Raw genomic sequence first — 25,831 nt, forward strand, 5'->3', positions numbered from 1 at the left:
CTTCATTCTAATGGACGAGCCTCTCACTGATCTCTAGAGCAGGCCTCATTTCACCTTCTCAGATCCATCATGTTAGTTCTTTTGGTTGATGACCATTGGTAAGAATAGAAATAGTAAATAAAAAGCCTTCTGGCTCGACTCTTTCTTCAGCTGGATAGACAGACCTTACGTTCACCCAAGTCCTGTGAAGAATGAAATAAATATAAAGGTATTAAATTAAATATTCACATTTTTACGTCTTGAGAGATTTCCATGAAAAGAGACATCTATTACAAAGGATTTTATTCATACTGTTAATAAAAACACTGTTTTAACACTGAACACTGAACACTGAAAACTTGGAATTCAACATGACACAAACATGTACAGGAAGTTTTTCTTCAAGCTTAATATATATTAATTTATATATTGTGATGATAATTTAGTGCATCAGATTTTTTTTTTTTTGACAAGCTGACACTAATTGTATCATCTAATTTCTTCATTCTTGTATTTTGTCTATTTACTTATTGACTAATATCACCACAAAAAAATCCTGTTTTTTTTTTTTTTTTACAACAATAGCAATAATAGTTTCTGAATGTGAACCAGAATCCACTGGTCCATAGTTGAAGATACAGGCTCTATTCCATCCCTCGAACACCAGAATATATCACGTTTTCCTCCATATTTGTACATCTTTCCTTCCTTCCACTTTTCCTCTTGGTGAATGTCGGTGCAGCATAAACCAAATGCTCATTGTTTACCTGCTGCAATTTAAGAAATGATCTTAGAAAGTGATGTTTAGATGTATAAATATCCCTTTATATATCTACCTGCTGGTGCTGTTGTTCATCAGTCTCTGCTGGTTGGAAACTGTTAGCTGCTAGATTGGAACAAAACAACTGTTAAACAGGAAACAGTGAGATTTTCACTCCCACACTTTAGAAAAACGGTTATTTCCTGTCATACAGTAGAAACACTAGTAAGTTCTCCCACAATCAAATCAGAGGTTAACACCAAAGAGAAGGAAACAGAAGCAAAGAGATAAGAGATTGAGTGATTGTGGCAGGAAGTTATCTGGTGTGTTCAGACTGTTAGGAACTGATGAAAGATAGCATCACACAACATCACAATTTAAAGTTTCACTTGTCAGAAAGATATATATATATATATATATATATATATATATATATATATATATATATATATATATATATACAATATTCAAATGACACTGAGAATGGACTGACCATCATAATTAAAACAACAAAGTTGAGGTCAAGAAACTTAAGTTCAGAGAGTGTCAGGGCAAGACAGTCCAAGTCAAGATCAACATTTAAATACTATTATTTTCATGCTTTGTTCAACTTATAAAATATAATCTTTATTATTTTATTTCAGCTTGACAAATGTTCACGACTACTTTGTTATCTTTAGATCAAAAAAAATAGCGACCGACTGTAGACTGTTCGGACCAGGACAAGACAAAGACGGCAAAAGTACCAGCCTTTAGAAATAAAGTATAGAATGTGGCTAGATGATCAAAAAAAATGTTGTTTTTTATATTTGTATTTTTAAATTTATTTTAGGAACAGTCCTAACGTCAAGAAGAGATCAAGCAAATAATCTTGGCACAATGCTACACAGTGTTAGCTTAAAGATCTTTCTTACCGTTGTGTTTCCTGACGATGTACATCAGTAGAACGTTAACTCCCAGACTGATGGTGAGAGCAGAGCTCAACACTATTTCAGTTTTCCACGAGTAAACTTGATCTTCTGGAAAAGGGGAAATGTCTGATAAGATGAATAAAAAATGCATGTCCTAGTATTAAATGTATACCGTTAGTTTTGTTTTTGGTTCTGTGTCCAAAGAAAATGTGTCCACATGAGACCACAGCACAGTGAAGCGTCTCATCATCAACAAAGTTCTCTTCTCTGGACAAACTGTAGACGCATTCCCTCAATCCAGACGTAGAATTCGAGGTGCAATCATCAGGCCTGGTTTGACGTGCGACCAGTAAGCTCGGTGACTCTTCAGTTCTGGTTTTGAACCAGTAAACTCTCTCTGTACATGAGTTACTCTTTGAACCAGAAGAAACTGAACATTGTAGATTGAAAAGAGGTCGTTGGACATCAGGTGAAGTCTCTTGGATATCAGTGATCGCAGGTTTTATTTCTGTCATGAATGAATAAAGTAAAAATGGTATTTAGAAATCTTAAATGTATCTTCATTTGATACTGGTTCAGTGAATAATATACAGTACAATACAATGTACACATACAGTATAAATAGTAAACATGTAATAAATAAGGAGGTCACCTTACCTTCAACTTGCAAAAGAGTTGCAGTCAGAATCTTAAAATCAGAATGCCAAGCTTTTAGGCAGAAGTAAAATCCTGTGTCATTCAAACGTATTCCATGTAAATCCAGATCAAATGTCACTAATTGATCGTGTTTCCCTGCATTTGAAACACTATGTTCAGAGTGATTTGTCTTAGATAACATTTCGGGAAACTTGTCTGTAAAAAATCGAATCCATCTCGTTGTCCCGTATTTGCTCGTTCTGCAGTGAAGACTCACATCTTGTCCGACTTGAACGGATCTCAAAAAAACATTTTCACACCCTGAAAGACAAAGATGAGATAATTTAATGTTAAGTTAGAATCCAAACAGGAAAGTAATATGGAAGGATTTATAAAAGCAGAAGATAATTTTCCCGAAAGGACTTGTAACTATTGTAAAGTAAAGTAAATCTATTTCACCTCCAATCCAGAGCAGAGCAGCCAGATAGAAGAACGACAGCATCTCCACGACAGCTTCAGCAAACGCGACAGTTTGAGGTCAAGACTCTCGGCGCGACACTTTAAAGTAGAAACACAAGAGGAGGGAGGAAGTAAGTTCTCTGATTTCATTGGACGATCTTCGACTCTTTGATTTTGAGTTCAGCGAATGGAAGAAGTCTTTGTTGAAAGTCTTGTGGACTCAGACGGCAGATGTTATAACTTTTAACATCAACTGCAGAACAAAATAATGATTTAAGTTTTTATAAAAGTTCTTTTAAATTATGCCTTTCAATCACTAAGACTAGATTCATCAAAAGTCTTTACTTAAACCTATTTTAACTCGACTTCTAGTATAAATGTTGTGTGTTTTGATTCAGTCGAGGAAATGTTTCTACAACTTGTCCAGAGAAGTGAGATCCTCTCACCATGAGACCCTCTACTGCGCCGTGGTCTCATGTGGACACATTTTCGTTGGAAATGGATCCAACATCAAAGACAGTCAAGGTATTTTAACCAAATATTTTGCATTGTTGAATTCACTTGTAAATGTATTTTCCAACAGGAAATAATATCAGTGACTTCAGAAGTAAACTGGAGATTGTGTTTGGTGCTGGTCTCGCCATTTGTCTGCTCCTTATTCTTCTACTGATTTACATGATCTGGAAACTAAAGCAAGATTTAAACGAAAGTAATATTTTTTTTTTTTCATCCACAAATTAAAAATGATTAAAAATAAGTAACAATTGATCTTTTATTATTACATTGAACAAGCTTCATGTTATACAAGAGATACAATCACTAGTTTGAAAGCATCCAAAAAAATCTGTAAAATACTAAATGTTACAGTGTACGAATGGTAATGATAATTTACGGGGTGAATGGTAATGAAAACATGTTTTTTTTTATTTTTTATTAAAATTTACATTAACACATTAACGTAAATAAAAAAACTTGAATGTTGATGAACTCTTTCAGATTTAACTTCTCATTAAAATAAAATAAGGACACCATGTATGTATGATTCTGAAGTCACATGTTACATTTCCAAAAAAGTCCATCCATAGCATTGAATAAATAGTTTCTCCTTAGCATTGCTCTGGTGTCGTGGCTTCTGGTGGAAGTTTGGTTGATGATGGATATTCAATAATGTCTAACTTCTTCTGATGTTATCCCAGAGTAGATCTGACTGATCATGTGTTCTCCTCAACAATTTTTTTGGCCAAGATTCTGCTCCTGTAAGAGGTGTTGTCCATGAGGCTTCCAATGTTCCTGATCCTCCTCCTAGTCCATCCGTACAGTTCTTTCTATGGATTGATGTAGTCACTGAGTAGAGGTTGAGGTTGTGATGTATCAATCCTTGAAGATCTGAGCAGGTCAGGCTAATCTTTTGGCCTCTTGTCCTCCTGTGAAGCATCTCTCTGGTGTTTCCAAGTCCAGGCTCATCTGAGGTCCAGCAGGAGCATCATGATGACAAATCTATTTCTTCACATTGACCCCAGAATAGATCACGTTTTCCTGTAGATCCACACGTTTTTCCTTTCTTCCGCTTCTCCTCTTGGTGTAACTCGGTACAGCGTAAACCAATGATTCATAATTGTCCTGCTGGAAAATGAGAAACATATTAATACTGATGGATCAATAGAGAAGTTTAGTGACGTCTGGTTTCTACCTGTTGGTCCCCGTCATCAGTGGTGGATGTTGGTTGAAAACGTGAAGATTCTATAGAGGAAAGAAAATATTACGCAGATGAACGTGTTTCATTGAACCTCCAACCAAAATAGTTTCAAAACTTCTCTGAACTTTCACTTGTACTTCCTGTCTCTGGTTTGATTTTCTATTCTTCTATTGACAGCATTGATGAGATAAACTGTAGTGGTGAATATATATAATATTATGCCAAATAAAACAACATCAAAAATCAATATTTAAATAATATTTAATGTAATTTAATGACAGTCATACAATATCATGAATACAATCCTGCAAAAAAACAAATTATTAAAATGTTTCTTATATTTATTATTTTTTTTAACCAGGAAGACGTATGTAAAAAATAAAATAAAAAATACTTTAAATCATTTACTTATGGACTAGTTAAATACCACAACAGGAACATTTCACACAACTCCTCTTTTCTATTTTGTCTTTGTGTCAAAAACCAAGTGCATTCATCTGAAGTGAGGAAGTAGAGGTGAAAGAAAAAAAAGAACGATTGTGGCAGGAAACCGACGGCTTGATTTTTGCAGTTCTCATGAAGTGAGGAAACAAAAAAACACAATAGAAATTAACTATTGCATCATTCGGAAGCTACATAATTGAAGGTGTCTTATGAACTGTAAAAAAATATCTATAAATGATGAAACAAATTCCGTGCAAATGACTGAATGATCATGACATATCATATAATAAAAAGAAAGATCCAACAGTCGTCCTTCCTTTAACATCTCTACACTGAAAAAATCTGAAGAAATGAAGAAAATACAAAATTAAACCATCAAATAACTTTTTTAAATCTCAAAACTAATTTCTAATCATAAAATAGATGAGTTATTACTTATTTCGCATCATTTATTGATCTGTGAATGTAAAAAAAAGTTCTTACCGTTTAAATCTCGCTTTAGTTTCCAGATAATGTAAACCAGTAGAAGAATAATGAGCAGACAAATGGAGAGACCAGCACCAAACACAATCTCCAGTTTACTCATGAAGTCACTGCTATTATTTCCTGTTGGAAAATAAATGTAAATGTAAAATTCAACGACGAAAAATATTTGGTTGAAGTACCTTGAGCATTTTCGTTGTTCGATCCATTTCCAAAGAAAATGTGTCCACATGAGACCACGGCGCAGTAGAGGGTCTCATGGTGAGAGGAGCTCACGTCTCTGGACAAGTTGTAGAAACATTTCCTCGTTTGAATCGTAGAGTTTTCTTCACATTCATTTCCTCCAATGTCACGAGCCAAGAGAAAACGTGGTGCTTTGTCTGCTCCAGATTTGAACCAGTAAACTGATTCTTTTCCAGAACATGACTTTTTCTTCTTTGTGAGGAGTGAACATTGAAGATTACCGGAGGTTCCTGAATGCAGCAGATCAGTGTGAACCTCATCAGTTACATCAGCATCTCTGTCTGTGAAGAAGTCCAAATATTTAGAGATGATTCATGAACATATTGGACAAAAAGCAGATAAAAGCTTTAAGTGCTCAAAAATTAAATATAAACATACAAATGATACAAGAGAAGGTGCACAGAATCTATGGAATTTTAGACAACTAATAGCATATCATCATGGAATGTTATCACATAACTCAAAGAGTCAGATGTAAATGAATGGAAATGGAAATAAACAAACAAAATGCAAAAAAAATGTTTTAACCACATATTTTTTTTAGGTTTATGTCAAATAAAAAAAAAGTGTTAGCGTACCTTCAACATGCAGAAAAGTTTTATTTATAAATGTCATCTTTGAGCTCACAACTTCACTGCAGAAGTAAAATCCAGTGTCTTCCAACTCTGCTCTGGTTAAACTCAGATCAAAATGTTTCAAGTCACGTTTTGTAGTGAATCGAGAAGTCTTGTTTACTATTTGATTTCCAAAGGGATCCGAAGAGACTAAAACTTCCAGCAGGTTGTCAGAAGTTAATCTGGTCCACTGTAAGTTCCCGAATCGGCTCCCAATGTTGCATTTGAAAGTCACATCCTGTCCAACAAGTACGGTGCTTGACGGAAAGTTTTGATCACATCCTGGAACAGATTAAACAATTAGTTGTGGTTTGTGAATTAAAATATTGGAACATTTTTCTTTAAACTTTACAGTTAATTTTTATTTTACACCAAAGTGTAAAAAGCTTTGCTGATAAGTATGTCTAGGGTGTAAAGGTCAAATACACAACATTATATGGTTAAATTTGTACCAGATGAGCAGAAAAATCAGTTTGTTATTAAGATACATTTTTAAAGACTAAAGAAACTCTGAATTAAATTATTTCTTACAGAATTTAAAATAAAAGGCAAAACAAATGAAGAAATATATATCTATATAAAATCACAAGTTAATGTTATTACAAGTAAATCAAGTCTTAAAATAGATAAATAGAAAGTTCATAAAGCTGATCATTCTTACCTCCAGTCGAGACAAAGACGAAGAGAAAATAAACATAAAACATCTTCACCACAAGTCCAGCCAAGTTTGAGATACAAAACCTACAAACTGAAGCGTTTATGTTGCGACACAAGTGGGTGGGAACAAAAGAATCATTGGTCGGTCGTCATTTTTTTCTTCTCAGTTCGACCAATGAAAATAATCAGCTTGTTTTTTTCACCCCAGAAGAAGGTTACATGTTCAAAATGTGTCTCTTTAGTTTACGATCTCTTCTCTCTGTGTTTTTCTTACAAGTTTAACTTTCTCAACCAAAAGCAGCTGCAGGAATCTTTTGTAGTTTGAAGATTTACCCGCATTATTCTCAGTGAATATTTCATCTTTTTAGAGGAAATTGACGTCTTAAAACATGTATTGAAATAAAGTTCACTAAAGTTGATTAAATATGTGATTAAAACCACTTTATTTGTTTGAACCTGAACTTATCTAGACAAAGATGGTTTGAAAATAAATGAATAACATCTTCACCACAAAAAATTAATAGAGGAATTTGAGTTCTGAAAACATCTAAAACAGGTAGTACGCTTTAGACACTCAATATATAGGTGATTATTTTTTGTATTTTTTTCACGATTTAAAAAGAAAACCATTTTACAAAATGTTTATTTATTTTATTTGCAGTTCACAACAATCTCTCACCAGCCTCCCTTTCTTATTGAGTTCAACTAGGTCAACAAATGTGTTAATTTAAGTATCTCTTAAATATATATTGGACCTCTTTTGAAGTCTCCAACTCCAAGACACTCATTGTATAAACAAAGCGGGGCATAATTACAGCTGTCTAGAGGAGGAGTGAAGCCATGATTACATAATAATGGACTCTCATAACCTCTTATTCCTTAAGATTTTAGACAGGAAAGAAGTCTATAAATCAATTACTTCAAAACCACTTCATGATGAGGGAATTACTGCATCTTGGAGAGGAAGACTTCAATTAAAAAAGGAGATAGAGGTGGATAGATGTACAGATGAATAGGTGGATGGACAGTAGGGTGGATGAATATATGGAAGGATGAATGGGTGGAACATTTAAGTTTAATAGTACATTTCTAATGACTACTGCAACAAAAGTCTATGTACTATTCATTTAATAAAGTCAATCTTATATAATCTAATTTCTGATCAGACAGATTGGACTACAAGTTTATCATAGACCTAAATAAAATGTGTTTATCGCCAAGTAACACTCACTCTGAGAGAAAGAACCTCCCACGCCTCGATTCATCCTCCGACTGCTCAATGGAAACTTTTCTCTCTCTGTGGTCTAGAGTGCAACGTTAAAACCTGTCAAGCGATGGCCTCTGACTTCCTGTCTTCTTCTTCTCTCTGAGGCTTGATGGGCTTCCTGTCTTATGACTCCTATGTGAGAAAACACAATTCTTTCAAATGTATTCACACAAAAATTTGAAGCTAGCTTCTTCTTAAATGACATTTGGATAAATATGACCTATATCTATCTAATGCTATGTTTTAAGATACATTAATCTAATGCTAGTCTATTCTGAATCTAATGCTAAGCTATAGTAACTCTAATGCAAATCTAGTTAGATCCTGATCTACCATATGCCATATATAATCCTAAAATACCATATTAAGAACGCTAAAATATGCTAGGAAAAGTGAAAAGAAATGAAAATTATATTTTCACTGTAAATAGTTTTCAGTTTTATAAAATATTAATCAGAATATTGATTCTGGATTATTTATTTTAATGTTACAATAAAGATTTTACAACTTGATGACGTTTTGTTAGACATTAAAAACCTATTAAACATCTTGAAAAATGGACCTGTCTCAACGGAGAATGTTCATGACATCGACTGCTGCAGTTTAAGTCACACCTTCGTGCAGGATGAAGTCTGCAGAGGTGTTATATGTTTGTGTAGCTCTCGTGTGGTTACTTGACACGCAGAGATGAAAAAAAGTCAACTTTTTTAAACCTTGTGCAGCAATAGACAGGAAGAGTGTTTGACGACCTCAACAACAAGAAACTTTCCATTCAACTGTGAACAACAAGTTCTTCTGCTGGATCCGAAACTGTTTTAAAATAGAAAACTACTTCATTTTATCTTTAATTAAATTAAATTCTGATTCCAAAGTGGAACTTTTGAGGCACTTAGAAAGTTTTAAGGTACTTGGAAAAAAGTAATTAAGAATTTTAATTGCTAAAAAGTGAAAGATAATATATGTATGTTTTTTGTGGAGTGTGTGACAAGAGTGACACAATCTTAAAATAAACAGTGTTGCATTAACTGTCTCCATGAATGTCCAAATTTCTCCAAACGTTAGATTAGATATAATTCCAAGAAAATGTTACCAAAATGAAGCAGCAAAATGTGTGTTTCCTTTTGTTTGTGTCAGAGCAGGTGACTCTCTTTCCCTTTTTTCGCTGTTGTCTGTCATTTTCGGCATTTTCTTTAAGTCCAGATGCTCATGAAAAAGTTTCTTCTTATCTCTCTAGTTGTGACCTGTGACCTCTCTGGAGGTGGTTAACCAAACATCCCAGGTGCTTGAAAGTTCAGATTGTGAGTTGAAATCAATTTTTAGGGTTTTCTTGGTGCGTATAAGGAACTGTCCAAGGTGCTGATGACACTGAGCTCTCAGCTTTTTCTATCAAGCTTTTCAAGTTAATTTTAATTCAATAGCTGGATAAAAAACTTCTGGAGTTTTAACTCCATGATTTTTTCTGATCGTCAAGATAGCAACACCAGTTATTATAACACAACCTTATTTGAGGCACAGACATTTTTTAGTGTTTTTGAAGTCATGTCTGCCTTCACCGAAATTCACTCACAAGATGAAAAATATTTGAATGTCACAGAAGTCAGTTTTTACAGAGTATAATCAAAATTGTATCGAAACTTTCATGTTACTTTGGTCACATATTCAAACTTCCTGTCTCTTTCTTAATGAGGTCAAGAACATTTGTTTCTTCTTTTCAACACTTGTAACTAAACCACAAACACCTTCCTCACACTCAGACAAAAAACATTTATCTTAATATTTGATGATTTGAATATGATCATAAATAAAAATGTGATATATTTCAATAAATATATGATTTTACTATCGTGTGTCTGCGTGGTTGAGGATTAACACAAGTTGAGACGAACGTTGTTGTTGTTGTTTTTTTCAAAAGTTTATTTCAGTTTTATTAAAGAATAAAAATACAAACAAGATAAAGTGTTAAACAGAAACAGTTATTTTAAGGTTTCCTTTAGTTTCTGTGGTCACTTGATTATAAAGATACAAAATAATAACAGTCATGAATTATTGCCCATTAACACTGGTCTGATCTTTATCATGAAAGCATCACAGTTTTATTTTTGTTTTTTTTCTATTGTATCTCGCAAGCAACATAACAAATCTGAAAATAAAACTTAATACATTTTTCAGAAAAAAAAAAAAATCTTCACAATCCTCTCATCACTTATGATGTGTGTGTCTTCTCTTCACATCTGCTCTGTATTCTCCCTCTCCAGCCTTCATCAGAGTAAAAATGGCCACAGAGTGAACAGATGAATCTACACTTCCCTGCATGAATGAAACGGACAAAATGGAATTAAAAAAAGATTTAATAATTTTCACTTTTACATCCTAAATATCTACCTGCTGCACGTGTTGCTCTTCAGTGGATGGTGAAAAATATCGGCAGATAAAATCAAAATAATTATAAAGTCATCTTCTTATTTTTATTATTTCATTATTTACTCACCAACACATTCATCAAGTATCGTGAGGAGGTAAATCAGTAGAACCATAACTCCGAGACCTATGGAGACAACAGCTGCTGACCTAGTTGTCATCAGAAAATCATCGGTAGAGATATCTGGAGGAACAAAATACATTATTGAGCATAGTCTTAATGCAAATGTAACTGGTCCTTTACCTTGAGCCTCTTTGATGTTGGATGCATTTCCAACGAAAATGTGTCCACATGAGACCACGGCGCAGTAGAGGGTCTCATGGTGAGAGGAGCTCACGTCTCTGGACAAGTTGTAGAAACATTTCCTCGTTTGAATCGTAGAGTTTTCTTCACATTCATCTCCTCCAATGTCACGAGCCAAGAGAAAACGTGGTGCTTTGTGTGCTCCAGATTTGAACCAGTAAACTGATTCTTTTCCAGAACATGACTTTTTCTTCTTTGTGAGGAGTGAACATTGAAGATTACTGGAGGTTCCTGAATGCAGCAGATCAGTCTGAACCACATCAGTTACATCAGCATCTCTGTCTGTGAAGAAGTCCAAATATTTAGAGATGATTCATGAACATATTGGACAAAAAGCAGATAAAAGCTTTAATTGCTCAAAAATTAAATATAAACATACAAATGATACAAGAGAAGGTGCACAGAATCTATGGAATTTTAGACAACTAATAGCATATTATCATGGAATGTTATCACTTAACTCAAAGAGTCAGATGTAAATGAATGGAAATGGAAATAAACAAACAAACAAAATGCAAAAAAAATGTTTTAACCACATATTTTTTTAGGTTTATGTCAAATAAAAAAAAAAGTGTTAGCGTACCTTCAACATGCAGAAAAGTTTTATTTATAAATGTCATCTTTCCGCTCACAACTTCACTGCAGAAGTAAAATCCAGTGTCTTCCAACTCTGCTCTGGTAAAACTCAGATCAAAATGTTTCAAGTCACGTTTTGTAGTGAATCGAGAAGTCTTGTTTACTATTTGATTTCCAAAGGGATCCGAAGAGACTAAAACTTCCAGCAGGTTGTCAGAAGTTAATCTGGTCCACTGTAAGTACCCGAATCGGCTCCCAATGTTGCATTTGAAAGTCACATCCTGTCCAACAAGTACGGTGCTTGACGGAAAGTTTTGATCACATCCTGGAACAGATTAAACAATTAGTTGTGGTTTGTGAATTAAAATATTGGAACATTTTTCTTTAAACTTTACAGTTAATTTTTATTTTACACCAAAGTGTAAAAAGCTTTGCTGATAAGTATGTCTAGGGTGTAAAGGTCAAATACACAACATTATATGGTTAAATTTGTACCAGATGAGCAGAAAAATCAGTTTGTTATTAAGATACATTTTTAAAGACTAAAGAAACTCTGAATTAAATTATTTCTTACAGAATTTAAAATAAAAGGCAAAACAAATGAAGAAATATATATCTATATAAAATCACAAGTTAATGTTATTACAAGTAAATCAAGTCTTAAAATAGATAAATAGAAAGTTCATAAAGCTGATCATTCTTACCTCCAGCCGAGACAAAGACGAAGAGAAAATAAACGTAAAACATCTTCACCACAAGTCCAGCCAAGTTTGAGATACAAAACCTACAAACTGAAGCGTTTATGTTGCGACACAAGTGGGTGGGAACAAAAGAATCATTGGTCGGTCGTCATTTTTTTCTTCTCAGTTCGACCAATGAAAATAATCAGCTTGTTTTTTTCACCCCAGAAGAAGGTTACATGTTCAAAATGTGTCTCTTTAGTTTACGATCTCTTCTCTCTGTGTTTTTCTTACATTTTTAACTTTCTCAACCAAAAGCAGCTGCAGGAATCTTTTGTGGTTTGAAGATTTACCTGCATTATTCTCACTGAATATTTCATCTTTTTAGAGGAAATTGACGTCTTAAAACATGTATTGAAATAAAGTTGACTAAAGTTGATTAAATATGTGATTAAAACCACTTTATTTGTTTGAACCTGAACTTATCTAGACAAAGATGGTTTGAAAATAAATGAATAACATCTTCACCACGAGTCCAACTAGGTTTAAGATAACAATAAAAATAAATTCTATGTTACAATGAAAGAGCAGATAGGCGGAACTTAACAAGGTATTTGTCGGTTGCCACTTATTTGAAAAAAAAAAAATTAATAGAGGAATTTGAGTTCTGAAAACATCTAAAACAGGAAGTACGCTTTAGACACTCAATATATAGGTGAATAAAACAACTTTATTTTTTGTATTTTTTTCACGTTTTAAAAAGAAAACCATTTTAGAAAATGTTTATTTATTTTATTTGCGGTTCACAACAATCTCTCACCAGCCTCCCTTTTTTATTGAGTTCAACTAGGTCAACAAATGTGTTAATTTAAGTATCTCTTAAATATATATTGGACCTCTTTTGAAGTCTCCAACTCCAAGACACTCATTGTATAAACAAAGCGGGGCATAATTACAGTAGGCTAGAGGAGGAGTGAAGCCATGATTACATAATAATGGACTCAGCTCTCGTAACCTCTTATTCCTTAAAATTTTAGACAGGAAAGAAGTCTATAAATCAATTACTTCAAAACCACTTCATGATGAGGGAATTACTGCATCTTGGAGAGGAAGACTTCAATTAAAAAAGGAGATAGAGGTGGATAGATGTACAGATGAATAGGTGGATGGACAGTAGGGTGGATGAATATATGGAAGGATGAATGGGTGGAACATTTAAGTTTAATAGTACATTTCTAATGACTACTGCAACAAAAGTCTATGTACTATTCATTTAATAAAGTCAATCTTATATAATCTAATTTCTGATCAGACAGATTGGACTACAAGTTTATCATAGACCTAAATAAAATGTGTTTATCGCCAAGTAACACTCACTCTGAGAGAAAGAACCTCCCACGCCTCGATTCATCCTCCGACTGCTCAATGGAAACTTTTCTCTCTCTGTGGTCTAGAGTGCAACGTTAAAACCTGTCAAGCGATGGCCTCTGACTTCCTGTCTTCTTCTTCTCTCTGAGGCTTGATGGGCTTCCTGTCTTATGACTCCTATGTGATAAAACACAATTCTTTCAAATGTATTCACACAAAAATTTGAAGCTAGCTTCTTCTTAAATGACATTTGGATAAATATGACCTATATCTATCTAATGCTATGTTTTAAGATACATTAATCTAATGCTAGTCTATTCTGAATCTAATGCTAAGCTATAGTAACTCTAATGCAAATCTAGTTAGATCCTGATCTACCATATGCCATATATAATCCTAAAATACCATATTTAGAACGCTAAAATATGCTAAGAAAAGTGAAAAGAAATGAAAATTATATTTTTCACTGTAAATTGTTTTCAGTTTTATAAAATATTAATCAGAATATTGATTCTGGATTATTTATTTTAATGTTACAATAAAGCTTTTACAACTTGATGATGTTTTGTTAGACATTAAAAACCTATTAAACATCTTGAAAAATGGACCTGTCTCAACGGAGAATGTTCATGACATCGACTGCTGCAGTTTAAGTCACACCTTCGTGCAGGATGAAGTCTGCAGAGGTGTTATATGTTTGTGTAGCTCTCGTGTGGTTACTTCACACGCAGAGATGAAAAAAAGTCAACTTTTCTAAAGCTTGTGCAGCAATAGACAGGAAGAGCGTTTGACGACCACAACAACAAGAAACTTTCCATTCAACTGTGAACAACAAGTTCTTCTGCTGGATATGCAACTGTTTTAAAATAGAAAACTACTTCATTTTATCTTTAATTAAATTCAATTCTGATTCCAAAGTGGAACTTTTGAGGCACTTAGAAAGTTTTAAGGTACTTGGAAAAAAGTAATTAAGAATTTTAATTGCTAAAAAGTGAAAGATAATATATATATGTTTTTTGTGGAGTGTGTGACAAGAGTGACACAATCTTAAAATAAACAGTGTTGCATTAACTGTCTCCATGAATGTCCAAATTTCTCCAAACGTTAGATAAGATATAATTCCAAGAAAATGTTACCAAAATGAAGCAGCAAAATGTGTGTTTCCTTTTGTTTGTGTCAGAGCAGGTGACTGTCTTTCCCTTTTTTTGCTGTTGTCTGTCATTTGCTGCATTTTCTTTTAGTCCAGATGCTCATGAAAAAGTTTCTTCTTATCTCTCTAGTTTTGACCTGTGACCTCTCTGGAGGTGGTTAACCAAACATCCCAGGTGCTTGAAAGTTCAGATTGTGAGTTGAAGTCAATTTTTAGGGTTTTCTTGGTGCGTATAAGGAACTGTCCAAGGTGCTGATGACACTGAGCTCTCAGCTTTTTCTATCAAGCTTTTCAAGTTAATTTTAATTCAATAGCTGGATAAAAAACTTCTGGAGTTTTAACTCCATGATTTTTTCTGATCGTCAAGATAGCAACACCAGTTATTATAACACAACCTTATTTGAGGCACAGACATTTTTTAGTGTTTTTGAAGTCATGTCTGCCTTCACCGAAATTCACTCACAAGATGAAAAATATTTGAATGTCACAGAAGTCAGTTTTTACACAGTATAATCAAAATTGTATCGAAACTTTCATGTTACTTTGGTCACATATTCAAACTTCCTGTCTCTTTCTTAATGAGGTCAAGAACATTTGTTTCTTCTTTTCAACACTTGTAACTAAACCACAAACACCTTCCTCACACTCAGACAAAAAACATTTATCTTAATATTTGATGATTTGAATATGATCATAAATAAAAATGTGATATATTTCAATAAATATATGATTTTACTATCGTGTGTCTGCGTGGTTGAGGATTAACACAAGTTGAGACGAACGTTGTTGTTGTTGTTTTTTTCAAAAGTTTATTTCAGTTTTATTAAAGAATAAAAATACAAACAAGATAAAGTGTTAAACAGAAACAGTTATTTTAAGGTTTCCTTTAGTTTCTGTGGTCACTTGATTATAAAGATACAAAATAATAACAGTCATGAATTATTGCCCATTAACACTGGTCTGATCTTTATCATGAAAGCATCACAGTTTTATTTTTGTTTTTTTTCTATTGTATCTCGCAAGCAACATAACAAATCTGAAAATAAAATTTAATACATTTTTCAGAAAAAAAAAAAACGTCGACATCTTCTTCTTCTTCTTCTTCTTCTTCTTCACAATCCTCTCATCACTTTTATATGTGTCTTCTATTCACATCTGCTCTGTATTCTCCCTCTCCAGCCTTCATCAGAGTAAAAATGGCCACAGAGTGCACAGATGAATCTACACTTCCCTGCATGAATGAAACGGACAAAATGGAATTAAAAACAGATTTAATAATTTTCACTTTTACATCCTAAATATCTACCTGCTGCACATGTTGCTCTTCAGTGGATGGTGAAAAATATCGGCAGATAAAATCAAAATAATTATAAAGTCATCTTCATATTTTTATTATTTCATTATTTACTCACCAACACATTCATCAAGTATCGTGAGGAGGTAAATCAGTAGAACCATAACTCCGAGACCTATGGAGACAACAGCTGCTGACCTAGTTGTCATCAGAAAATCATCGGTAGAGATATCTGGAGGAACAAAATACATTATTGAGCATAGTCTTAATGCAAATGTAACTGGTCCTTTACCTTTAACGGCTCTGATGTTGGAACCATTTCCAAAGAAAATGTGTCCACATGAGACGACGGCGCAGTAGAGGGTCTCATGGTGAGAGGAGCTCACGTCTCTGGACAATTTGTAGAAACATTTCCTGGTTTGAATCGTAGAGTTTTCTTCACATTCATCACCTCCAATGTCACGAGCCAAGAGAAAACGTGGTGCCTTGTCTGCTCCAGATTTGAACCAGTAAACTGATTCTTTTCCAGAACATGAGTTTTTCTTCTTTGTGAGGAGTGAACATTGAAGATTACCGGAGGTTCCTGAATGCAGCAGATCAGTCTGAACCACATCCGTTACATCAGTATCTCTGTCTGTGAAGAAGTCCAAATATTTAGAGATGATTCATGAACATATTGGACTAAAAGCAGATAAAAGTTGTAATTGCTCAAAAATTAAATATAAACATACAAATGATACAAGAGAAGGTGCACAGAATCTATGGACATAAAAATAACTAATACCATATCATCATGGAAGGTTATCACCTAACTCAAAGAGTCAGATCTAAAAACATGAATGGAAATGGAAATAAACAAACCAAAAAAAAATGCAATTTTTATTATAACCACATAATGTTTTATGTTTATATCAAATATAAAAAATAAATAAAAAAGTATTAATGTACCTTTAACATGCAGAAACATTGTATTTATAAATGTTGTCTTTGAGCTCACGACTTCACTGCAGAAGTAAAATCCAGTGTCTTCCGACTCTGCTCTGGTAAGATTCAGATCGAAATGTTTCGAGTCACGTTTTGCAGTGAATCGAGGAGAATTGGTTATTGATCGACTTCCATAGGGATCCAAAGAGACCAAAACTTCCAGCAGGTTGTCAGAAGTTAATCTGGTCCACTGTAAGTTCCCAAATCTTTTCACAGTGTTGCATTTGAAAGTCACATCCTGTCCAACAAGTACGGTGCTCGACGAAAAGTTTTGATCACATCCTGGAACAGATTAAACATGTAGTTGTTGTTTGTGAATTAAAATATTTGAACATTTTTCTTTACACTTTACCATTTATTTGTATTCTACACCAAAGTGTAAAAACCTTTGCTGATCAGTATTTCTAGGGTGTAAAGGTAAAATACACAACAATATCTGGTTGAATTTGTACCAGATAAGCAGAAAAATCTTTTTCTTAAAAACATAATTTCAGCTGATCTTTTAAAGACTAAAGAAATGATTTACTGAAATTTAAATGAAAAACAAAACAAATGAAGAAATATATATATCTATATATAACATCACAAATTAATATTAATACAAGTAAATCAAGTGTTAAAATAGATAAATAGAAAGTTCATAAAGCTGATAATTCTTACCTCCAGTCGAGACAAAAACGAAGAGAAAATAAATGTAGAGCATCTTCACCACAAGTCCAGCCAAGTTTGAGACACAAGACCTACAAACTGAAGCGTTTATGTTGCGACAAAAGTGGGTGGCAACAAAAGAATCAGGTCGGTCGTCATTTTTTTCTTCTCAGTTCGACCAATGAAAATAATCAGATTGTTTTTTTCACCCCAGAAGAAGGTTACATGTTCAAAATGTGTCTCTTTAGTTTACGATCTCTTCTCTCTGTTTTTTTCTTACATGTTTAACTTTCTAAACCTAAAGCAGCTGCAGGAATCTTTTGTGGTTTGACAATTTACCCGCATTATTCTCTACTCTATACTATTGGGGGGAACTTAACAAGGTATTTTTTGGTTGGCACTAATTAAAAAAAATATGAGGATAAATAGGAATTTGAGTTCTGAAATCATCAAACAGATGTAGAAAGTAGGCTTTAGACACTCAATATATAGTTGCGGTTCACAACAATCTCTCACCAGTCTCCCTTTTTTGTTGAGTTCAACTAGGTCAACTAATGTGTTGATTTACGTATCTCATAAATTGATCTTGGACTCTATTGCACTCATCATCTGTGTTTATACAAAACTCTTTTTTCATTGACATAAACATATATATTAGCAAATGATCTTAAACGCCACCCACTGAAAACTTTGGAGACTCTGGAGAATAAATGTTGTTTACCATAACCACGCCCACTAAGCTGTGATTGGTCAAACATCAAGGTTTATCATGCAGTGTCATCAATCCTAGAAGTCTCCAACTCCAAGACACATTGTTACATCATAATGGACTCAGCTCTCGTAACCTCTCATTCACAGAGATTTTAGACGGGAATTCATTTTATAAAGAAATAACTTCAAAACCACATCATGATGAGGGACTTACTGCATCTTGGAGAGGAAGACTTCAATTAAAAAAAAAGACAACAAACAACAAAAGTCCATGTACTATTTATTTAATAAAGTCAATCTTATCTAATCTAATTCCTGATCACACAAAAGGACTACAACTTAATCATAGACCAAAATAAAATGTGTTTGGATTAATTTTGTTTTGTTTAAATCGTGTCTCTTTATCGCCAAGTAACAGAGAGTGTCAGAGAAAGAACCTCCCACATCAGCCTCAATTCATCCTTTAACTGCGAAACGTAAAGTTTTCTCTCTCTGTGGTCTAGTGTGCAAAGTTAAATCATGTCAAGCGATGGCCTCTGACTTCCTGTCTTCTTCTTCTCTCTGAGGCTTGATGGGCTTCCTGTCGTATGACTCCTAGTGTGAGAAAACACAATTCTTTCAAATGTATTCACACAAAGACTTGAAGCTAGATTCTTCCTAAATTACATATTTTGGATAAATATGAACTATATCTAATGCTATGTTTTAAGATACATTAATCTAATGCTACTCTATTCTGAATCTAATGCAAAGCTATAGTAACTCTAATGCAAATCTAGTTAGATCCTGATCTACCATATGCCATATATAATCCTAAAATACCATATTAAGAACGCTAAGATATGCTAAGAAAAGTGAAAAGAAATGAAATGTGTATTTTTCATTGTAAATCGTTTTCAGTTTTATAAAATATTTATCAAAATATTAATTCTGGATTATTTATTTTAATGTTACATTAAAGCTTTTAAAACTTAATGCAGTATTGTAAAACATTAAAAAGTTATTAAACATCTTGTAAAATGGACCTGTCTAAACGGAGCATATTCATGACGCTTGACTGCTGCAGTTTAAGTCACACCTTCGTGCAGGATGAAGTCTGCAGAGGATCTATATGTTTGTGCAGCTCTCGTGTGGTTACTTCACACGCAGAGATGAAAAAAGTCCACTTTTCTAAAGCTTGTGCAGCAATAGACAGGAAGGGCGTTTGACGACCACAACAACAAGAAACTTTCCATTCAACTGTGAACAACAAAAGTTCTTCTGCTGGATCTGAAACTGTTTTAAAATAGAAAACTAATTAATTTTATCATTAATTAAGTTCAATTCTGATTCCAAAGTGGAACTTTTGAGGCACTTAGAAAGTTATAAGGTGCTTTGAAAAAAAGTAATTTACAATAGTAATTGCTAAAAAGTGGAAAATATTTTGTGGGGTGTGTGACAAGAGTGAATGACCTTCACAATCTTAAAATAAACAGTGTTTATCTCCAAATGTTAGATTAGACATAATTCCAAGAAAATTAAACCAAAATGAATCAGCAAAATGTGTTTCTTTCTGTTTGTGTCAGAGCAGGTGACTCTCTTTCCCCTTTTTTCTCTGTTGTCTGTCATCTGTGGCATTTCCTTTTAGTCCATATGCTCTCATGAAAAAGTTTCTTCACCTTCTTATCTCTCTGGTTTTGACCTGTGACCTCTATCGAGGTGGTTAACCAAACATCCCAGGTGCTTGAAAGTTCAGACTGTGAGTTGATGTGCATTTTTAAGGGTTTTATTGATGCGTATAAAGGAGCTTTCCGAGGTGCTGATGACACTGGGCTCTCCGAGTTCATTTTAATTCAATAGCTGGATAAAAACTTCTGGCATTTTCAACTAATGATTTTGTCTGATCGTCAAGATAGCAAAACCAGTTATTATCACACAACCTTCTTTGAGTCACGAACATTTTTGTTGTGTTTATGTATTTTAAATCATGTCTGTCTTTACCAAAATTAACTGAGAATATGACAAACCTTTTAATGCCACATAAGTCAGATATTACACAATAGAATCTGAGCTTGTATGGAAACTCTCATGTTACTTTGGTCCCATATTTAAACTTCCTGTCTCTTTCTTCAACATTTGTTTCTTCTTCTCACCGCATGTGACAAAACCACAAAGACCTCCTTCACACTCAGACAAAAGCGATTATTATCTTGGTCTGATCTACAGTATGTATGCATCTATTTGCTATTTTTTATTCTATTGTATCACACAAGCAAGTAAAAAAGAAATCAAAAGAATAAAAATAAAATGTTGTATGATTTTTAGAATCAAAACACTTTTAAATACAATACAAAGGGCTGTAAATTGTATCTAATTGATCAGATCTTCTTTTTCTTCTACTTCAGAATCCTCTCATCACTTTTAAAAGTATCTTCTCTTCACATCTGCTCTGTATTCTCCCTCTCCAGCCTTCATCAGAGTAAACATGGCCACAGAGTGCACAGATGAATATTCACTTCCCTGCATGAATGAAACAGAAAAATAATATAAAAAGAAATGTCTATAAATATTCACTGTTACTCCTTGAATATTTACCTGCTGCACATTTTGCTCTTCAGTGGATGTTGAGCGAGTTTTCTTCACATTCGTCACCTACAATGTCACAAGACTTGATAATATTTCCTACCTTCATGATATTCTGAATTTAAAAATATATAAATAGCATTTGAATGTTGATGACAAAATTATCACTTTATTGTTAAAAGGTAAGGTGCTTAGGGAACATTTCAGAAGTTTTTCCATTTCATTCATGATAATGATTCAATGAGAATCAAGAGCCAGTGATTCAAGAGCTGGAAAAGGGATAAAAATCAAGGTCACTTTTTAATCTGGAAGAGGGAAGGGGAACGTATTTAAAAAAAATAAAAATAAAAACATCCAGCAGAAAATATTTAGAAAAATCATGAAGTTTAATTTATTAATTCTTTAAAATATACAATATTTTTCTGACTTTGTTTCAAGTAACCTTGATTTTTTCAAATGATTTTGACCAGGGTCACAAAGAGCTTTAACAATAAAAAAAATACACAGTAAAAATATATACTTTAAAAGGCCAAGATGACATAGGTCGAAGCAGAGCAGCCCCAAAAATGATATACGTAAGCCTGCACAAATAAAAATTTCTTAAGCCGTTCTTGAAGGAGTCAGTAGATCATCAAACACAGAGGGAGAGGAAGATCGTTCCAAAGCTTAGGAGCAACAGTCTGGAAGGATTTCTTTCCTCTGGTCAAGAAGCGTGTTCAGGAACCATCAGTAGATTCTGATCCACAGACCTCAGAGCCCAAGCTAGGTTCTTAGGCTGGATCAGATCACTGATGTAAGTAGGAGCCTGACCATGAATAGATCTGAAAGTAAGAACCATCATTTTAAAATTGATCCTGAAAGAAACTGGCAGCCAATGCTGAGTATTAAGGATCGGGAAAATGTGAGTTCTCCTACTAGGGCGGGTGCATAGTTTTGTATTAACTGCAGGAAAAACAGCTCCTTCTGGTTTAGAAAAGATAAATTGTTACAATAGTCTAAGCAAGAAGACACAAATGGATGGATTACAAGCTCCAGGTCGTGTTTTGACATCATTTTCCTAAGTTTAGAGATTTTTCTCAGTTGAAGGAAACAGTTTTCAGTTTTTGAAATGTTGTACTAAAGACATGTCTTTATAAAATACAACACCCAGGTTTCTCAGGCTCTGTTTGACAGACTGACCCAAGTCACCAGAGTACCGACTCAACACTGGAACTTTGTCATCAAGTGCAGTAACACGAGTTTCAGTTTTGTTCACATTTAACTGCAAAGTGTTTTCACTCAGCCATTGTTTGATTTCTAGCAAGCAGTTGACTAAGCTGTTTAGCTTCTGGGGCTCAGTTGGATTAAATGAGCAGTAGAGCTGGATGTCATTAGCAAAAATGCTGTGAGTAATATCAGGAAATATCTGAATGATTTAACCCAGGGTAATCAAGTACAACGAAAATAATTAAGGACCAAAAACAGAACCTTGAGGGACTCCACACAACAGATCAGCTGATTCAGACCTTATTTGATTGTCTGATTAAAAACACAAAAACTGCGCCCAGAAAGGTATGATGAGAACCACTGTAACACAGACCCAGACAAACCCACTTCATCCTTCAGTCTTCTCAGCAGCATCTGGTGATCAACTGTGTCAAAGGCTGAAGACAGATCCAAGAGAACAAGAAAAGTGTATTGACCCCAGTCAGCCGACATCATGATGTCACTGGACACTTTAAGTAAGGCTGGCAAGGATGCCGCTCTGATCCAGGAACAAAGACAGCTACTTAGTCACCACCTTAGCTAAGATTTTGGACAAGAAAGAGAGCTTAAAAATAGGCCTGTAATTACTTAGGTCAGTCGGGTCTAAGCCTGGCATGTTTAAATGCATTGGGAAAAACACAAGTAGTAAGGGAGAGGTTTACCATTTTGGTAACCCAGGGGACAATTACATCAAACACTTGAATAGAGAGCTTACACAGAAGGACGTGGAGGTTGTCACGTATCAATTCTTGAAGAGGTCAGGCTCCTCTTTTGGCCTCTTGTTCTATTGTGAAGGATCTTTCTGGTGTTTCCATGTCCAGGCTCATCTGAGGACCAGCAGGAGCATCATGATGACAAATCTATTCCTTCAGATTAACCCCAGAATAGATCACGTTTTCCTGCATATCCACACGTTTTTCCTTTCTTCTGCCTCTTCTCTTGGTGTAACTCGGCACAGTGTAAACCAATGATTCAGAATTGTCCTGCTGGAAAATGAGAAACATATTAATACTGATGGATGAATAGAGAAGTTTAGTGACGTCTGGTTTATACCTGCTGGTCCCCGTCATCAGTGGTGGATGTTGGTTGAAGACGTGAAGATTCTAGAGAGGAATGAAAATATTAAGCAGATGAACGTGTTTCATTGAACCTCCAACCAAAATAGTGTCACAACTTCTCTGGACTTTCACTGGTACTTCCTGTCTCTGGTTTGAGTTTCTATTTTTCTCTTGACAGCATTGATGAGATCAACTGTAGATGATCCTCCTAAAAACCTAATTTGTTATTGAAGCATGAATAAGTCGCCAGAACCTGATCTTTATGGATCTTGTGGTTAATATATCTCTATCCTTTGATCATCTTTCTCCTTGACACTTGTTCTTTATTGTATACTTTATTTTGCACCTTAGATTTCCACTTTTGTATATAATCTCCTAGTGATTTCAGTTGTCGATCTTGTCTGACCATTAGGTTTCACTGAAGTTAGTGGTGAATGTATATAATATCAGGCAAAATATAACAATATCACAAATATTTAAATAATATTTTACGTACTTTAATATGAGTCATACAATAAAATAAATACAATCTTGCAAAAAACATTAAATTAAATTAATTTATTAATTTAACATTCTAATATAGATTTTTTTTTTTAAATAAAAGAAAAAGTAAAAATATAAGAAAGAAAATGTTAAGTTAAAACATTCACAAAAGGAACCTTTTTTCTACATGTTCAGTTTGATTCTGAATTCATTATGAATGCAGGTCTGTGACCCTGATGATCCGAAAACATTATGATTTTAAATAGCAATTTTTTACTTTGTCGTTGTGGCAAATTAAGTTCATTCCTCTAATGTGAGGAAGTTGAGGTAAAATAAGAAAAAAATAAGATTGTGGCAGGAAACCGACTACTTAACACTTCTCCAGAAGAAGAAACACACAAAGCTCAATGATTAAAGGTGTCTTATGAATCTGAAAGAAAATATATATCAAGGATGAAACAAGAAAGGAGAATAGTTGGTCTTTAAAGTTTTCCATGCACCTGATTCACTGATCGACATTTTAAAAAGACAACCTCAGAAGAAAATATAGTAAAACCATCAATTTATTTTGAATCCAAAAATTACTTGGATGAGTTATTACTTAGATTTTAATCATGTTTAATCGGTGAAAGAAAAATAAAAATTCTTACTGTTTAAATCTCGCTTTAGTTTCCAGATGATGTAAATCAGTAGAATAATAATGGGCAGACAAATGGAGAGACCAGCACCAAACACAATCACCAGTTTACTTCTGAAGTCACTGCTATTTTTTCCTGTTAGAAAATAAATGTAAATGTAAAATTCAACGACGAAAAATATTTGGTTGAAGTACCTTGAGCATTTTCGTTGTTCGATCCATTTCCAAATAAGATTAGTCCACATGAGACCACGGCGCAGTAGAGGGTCTCATGGTGAGAGGAGCTCACGTCTCTGGACAAGTTGAAGAAACATTTCCTCGAATGAATCGTAGAGTTTTCTTCACATTCATTTCCTCCACTGTCACGAGCCAAAAGAAAACTTGGTGCTTTGTCTGCTCTAGATTTGAACCAGTAAACCGATTCTTTTCCAGAACATGAGTTTTTCTTCTTTGTGAGGAGTGAACATTGAAGATTACCGGAGGTTCCTGAATGCAGCAGATCAGTCTGAACCACATCAGTTACATCAGCATCTCTGTCTGTGAAGAAGTCCAAATAATTAGAGATGATTCATGAAAGCAGTCAACATGTTTAAATGCTAAAAAATAAAATATTAACATACAAACGATGGAAGAGAATGTGCAAAGAATCTATGGAAATAAAATTACTAATACAATATTATCATGGAATCTTATCACCTAACTCAAAGAAGTCATTATAACTGCATAGTGATTTATGTTTATGTAAAATAAAAATAAAAAAAATGTTAAATGTACCTTCCACATGCAGAAACATTGTATTAATAAATGTCATCTCAGAGTTCAAAACTTCACTGCAGAAGTAGATTCCAGTGTCTCCAGACTCTGCTCTGGTAAGATTCAGATCGAAATGTTTCGAGTCACGTTTTGCAGTGAATCGAGGAGTCTTAGTTAATGTTTGTCTTCCAAAGGGATCCACAGAAACCAAAACTTCCAGCAGGTTGTCAGAAGTTAATCTGGTCCACTGTAAGTTCCCGAATCTTTTCACAATTTTGCATTTGAAAGTTACATCCTGTCCAACAAGTACGCTGCTTGACGAAAAGTTTTGATCACATCCTGGAACAGATAAAACATGTAGTTTTTGTTTTTGAACTAAAATACTGGAAGATTTTTCTTCACACTTTACAATGTTATTTTATTTCACACCAAAGTGTAAAAACCTAGTTTTTAAAGGGTGTAAAGGTAAAATACACAACATTATCTGGTTAAATGTGTATCTGATAAGCAGAAAAATTGGTTTGTTATTCAGATTAATTTTTAAAGACTAAAGAAACTCTGAATTCAATTAAAATGTATATTTAAATAAAAGACGAAAAAGAAAAAAAAAAGAAAAATGTATATTCATGTACAACATCACAAATGAATCTAAATACAAATAAATCAAGTTTTTAAATAGATTGAAAGTTCATAACGCTGATAATTCTTACCTCCAGGCGAGACAAAGACGAAAATAAAATAAATGTAAAACATCTTTTCACCACAAGTCCAGCCAAGTATGAGATACAAAACCTACAAACTGATTGTTATG

The 25,831-nt window shown here is 33.9% G+C and overlaps 3 protein-coding genes across 3 annotated transcripts; all 3 read right to left on the reverse strand.

The window, feature by feature from the left end:
• Positions 1-546: 546 nt before the first annotated feature.
• On the reverse strand, positions 547-2,804 carry LOC148071907 (uncharacterized). The gene is made up of 6 exons (XM_087799368.1): positions 2,746-2,804; positions 2,308-2,607; positions 1,823-2,158; positions 1,654-1,758; positions 816-865; positions 547-749 (listed from the first exon to the last, which is right to left on the reverse strand). The coding sequence occupies exons 1-6, from the start codon at positions 2,786-2,788 to the stop codon at positions 624-626; spliced, it is 960 nt and encodes a 319-aa protein (XP_087655494.1). The 5' UTR covers positions 2,789-2,804; the 3' UTR covers positions 547-623.
• A 784-nt stretch (positions 2,805-3,588) lies between these two features.
• On the reverse strand, positions 3,589-6,935 carry LOC148071908 (uncharacterized). Its single transcript, XM_087799131.1, has 6 exons — positions 6,887-6,935; positions 6,190-6,507; positions 5,551-5,892; positions 5,369-5,491; positions 4,436-4,485; positions 3,589-4,368 (listed from the first exon to the last, which is right to left on the reverse strand). Exons 1-6 carry the CDS (start codon positions 6,927-6,929, stop codon positions 4,243-4,245), a joined length of 1,002 nt encoding a protein of 333 aa, XP_087655257.1. The 5' UTR covers positions 6,930-6,935; the 3' UTR covers positions 3,589-4,242.
• A 3,101-nt stretch (positions 6,936-10,036) lies between these two features.
• On the reverse strand, positions 10,037-25,744 carry LOC148071909 (uncharacterized). The gene is made up of 6 exons (XM_087799458.1): positions 25,731-25,744; positions 11,455-11,772; positions 10,812-11,153; positions 10,638-10,751; positions 10,532-10,548; positions 10,037-10,456 (listed from the first exon to the last, which is right to left on the reverse strand). Exons 2-6 carry the CDS (start codon positions 11,489-11,491, stop codon positions 10,349-10,351), a joined length of 618 nt encoding a protein of 205 aa, XP_087655584.1. The 5' UTR covers positions 11,492-11,772; positions 25,731-25,744; the 3' UTR covers positions 10,037-10,348.
• Positions 25,745-25,831: the final 87 nt, after the last annotated feature.

The sequence above is a fragment of the Callionymus lyra genome, chromosome 9 (assembly GCF_982586985.1).
Source record: "Callionymus lyra chromosome 9, fCalLyr1.hap1.1, whole genome shotgun sequence".
Lineage (NCBI taxonomy): Eukaryota > Metazoa > Chordata > Actinopteri > Syngnathiformes > Callionymidae > Callionymus > Callionymus lyra.

What these genes read in the sequence shown, in the direction of transcription:
- LOC148071909 (XM_087799458.1), bottom strand. Translation starts at nt 11,491, where the DNA reads ATGACATTTATAAATAAAACTTTTCTGCATGTTGAAG. An exon ending in AACTTTTCTGCATGTTGAAG is followed by an intron (nt 11,154 to 11,454) that starts GTACGCTAACAC and finishes ACTTCTTCACAG; the next exon opens with ACAGAGATGCTGATGTAACT. An exon ending in CAACATCAAAGAGGCTCAAG is followed by an intron (nt 10,752 to 10,811) that starts GTAAAGGACCAG and finishes TTGTTCCTCCAG; the next exon opens with ATATCTCTACCGATGATTTT.
- LOC148071907 (XM_087799368.1), bottom strand. Translation starts at nt 2,788, where the DNA reads ATGCTGTCGTTCTTCTATCTGGCTGCTCTGCTCTGGATTGGAG. An exon ending in TGCTCTGCTCTGGATTGGAG is followed by an intron (nt 2,608 to 2,745) that starts GTGAAATAGATT and finishes TTTGTCTTTCAG; the next exon opens with GGTGTGAAAATGTTTTTTTG. An exon ending in ATGAACAACAGCACCAGCAG is followed by an intron (nt 750 to 815) that starts GTAGATATATAA and finishes CTTAAATTGCAG; the next exon opens with CAGGTAAACAATGAGCATTT.
- LOC148071908 (XM_087799131.1), bottom strand. Translation starts at nt 6,929, where the DNA reads ATGTTTTATGTTTATTTTCTCTTCGTCTTTGTCTCGACTGGAG. An exon ending in CGTCTTTGTCTCGACTGGAG is followed by an intron (nt 6,508 to 6,886) that starts GTAAGAATGATC and finishes AATCTGTTCCAG; the next exon opens with GATGTGATCAAAACTTTCCG. An exon ending in GAACAACGAAAATGCTCAAG is followed by an intron (nt 5,492 to 5,550) that starts GTACTTCAACCA and finishes ATTTTCCAACAG; the next exon opens with GAAATAATAGCAGTGACTTC.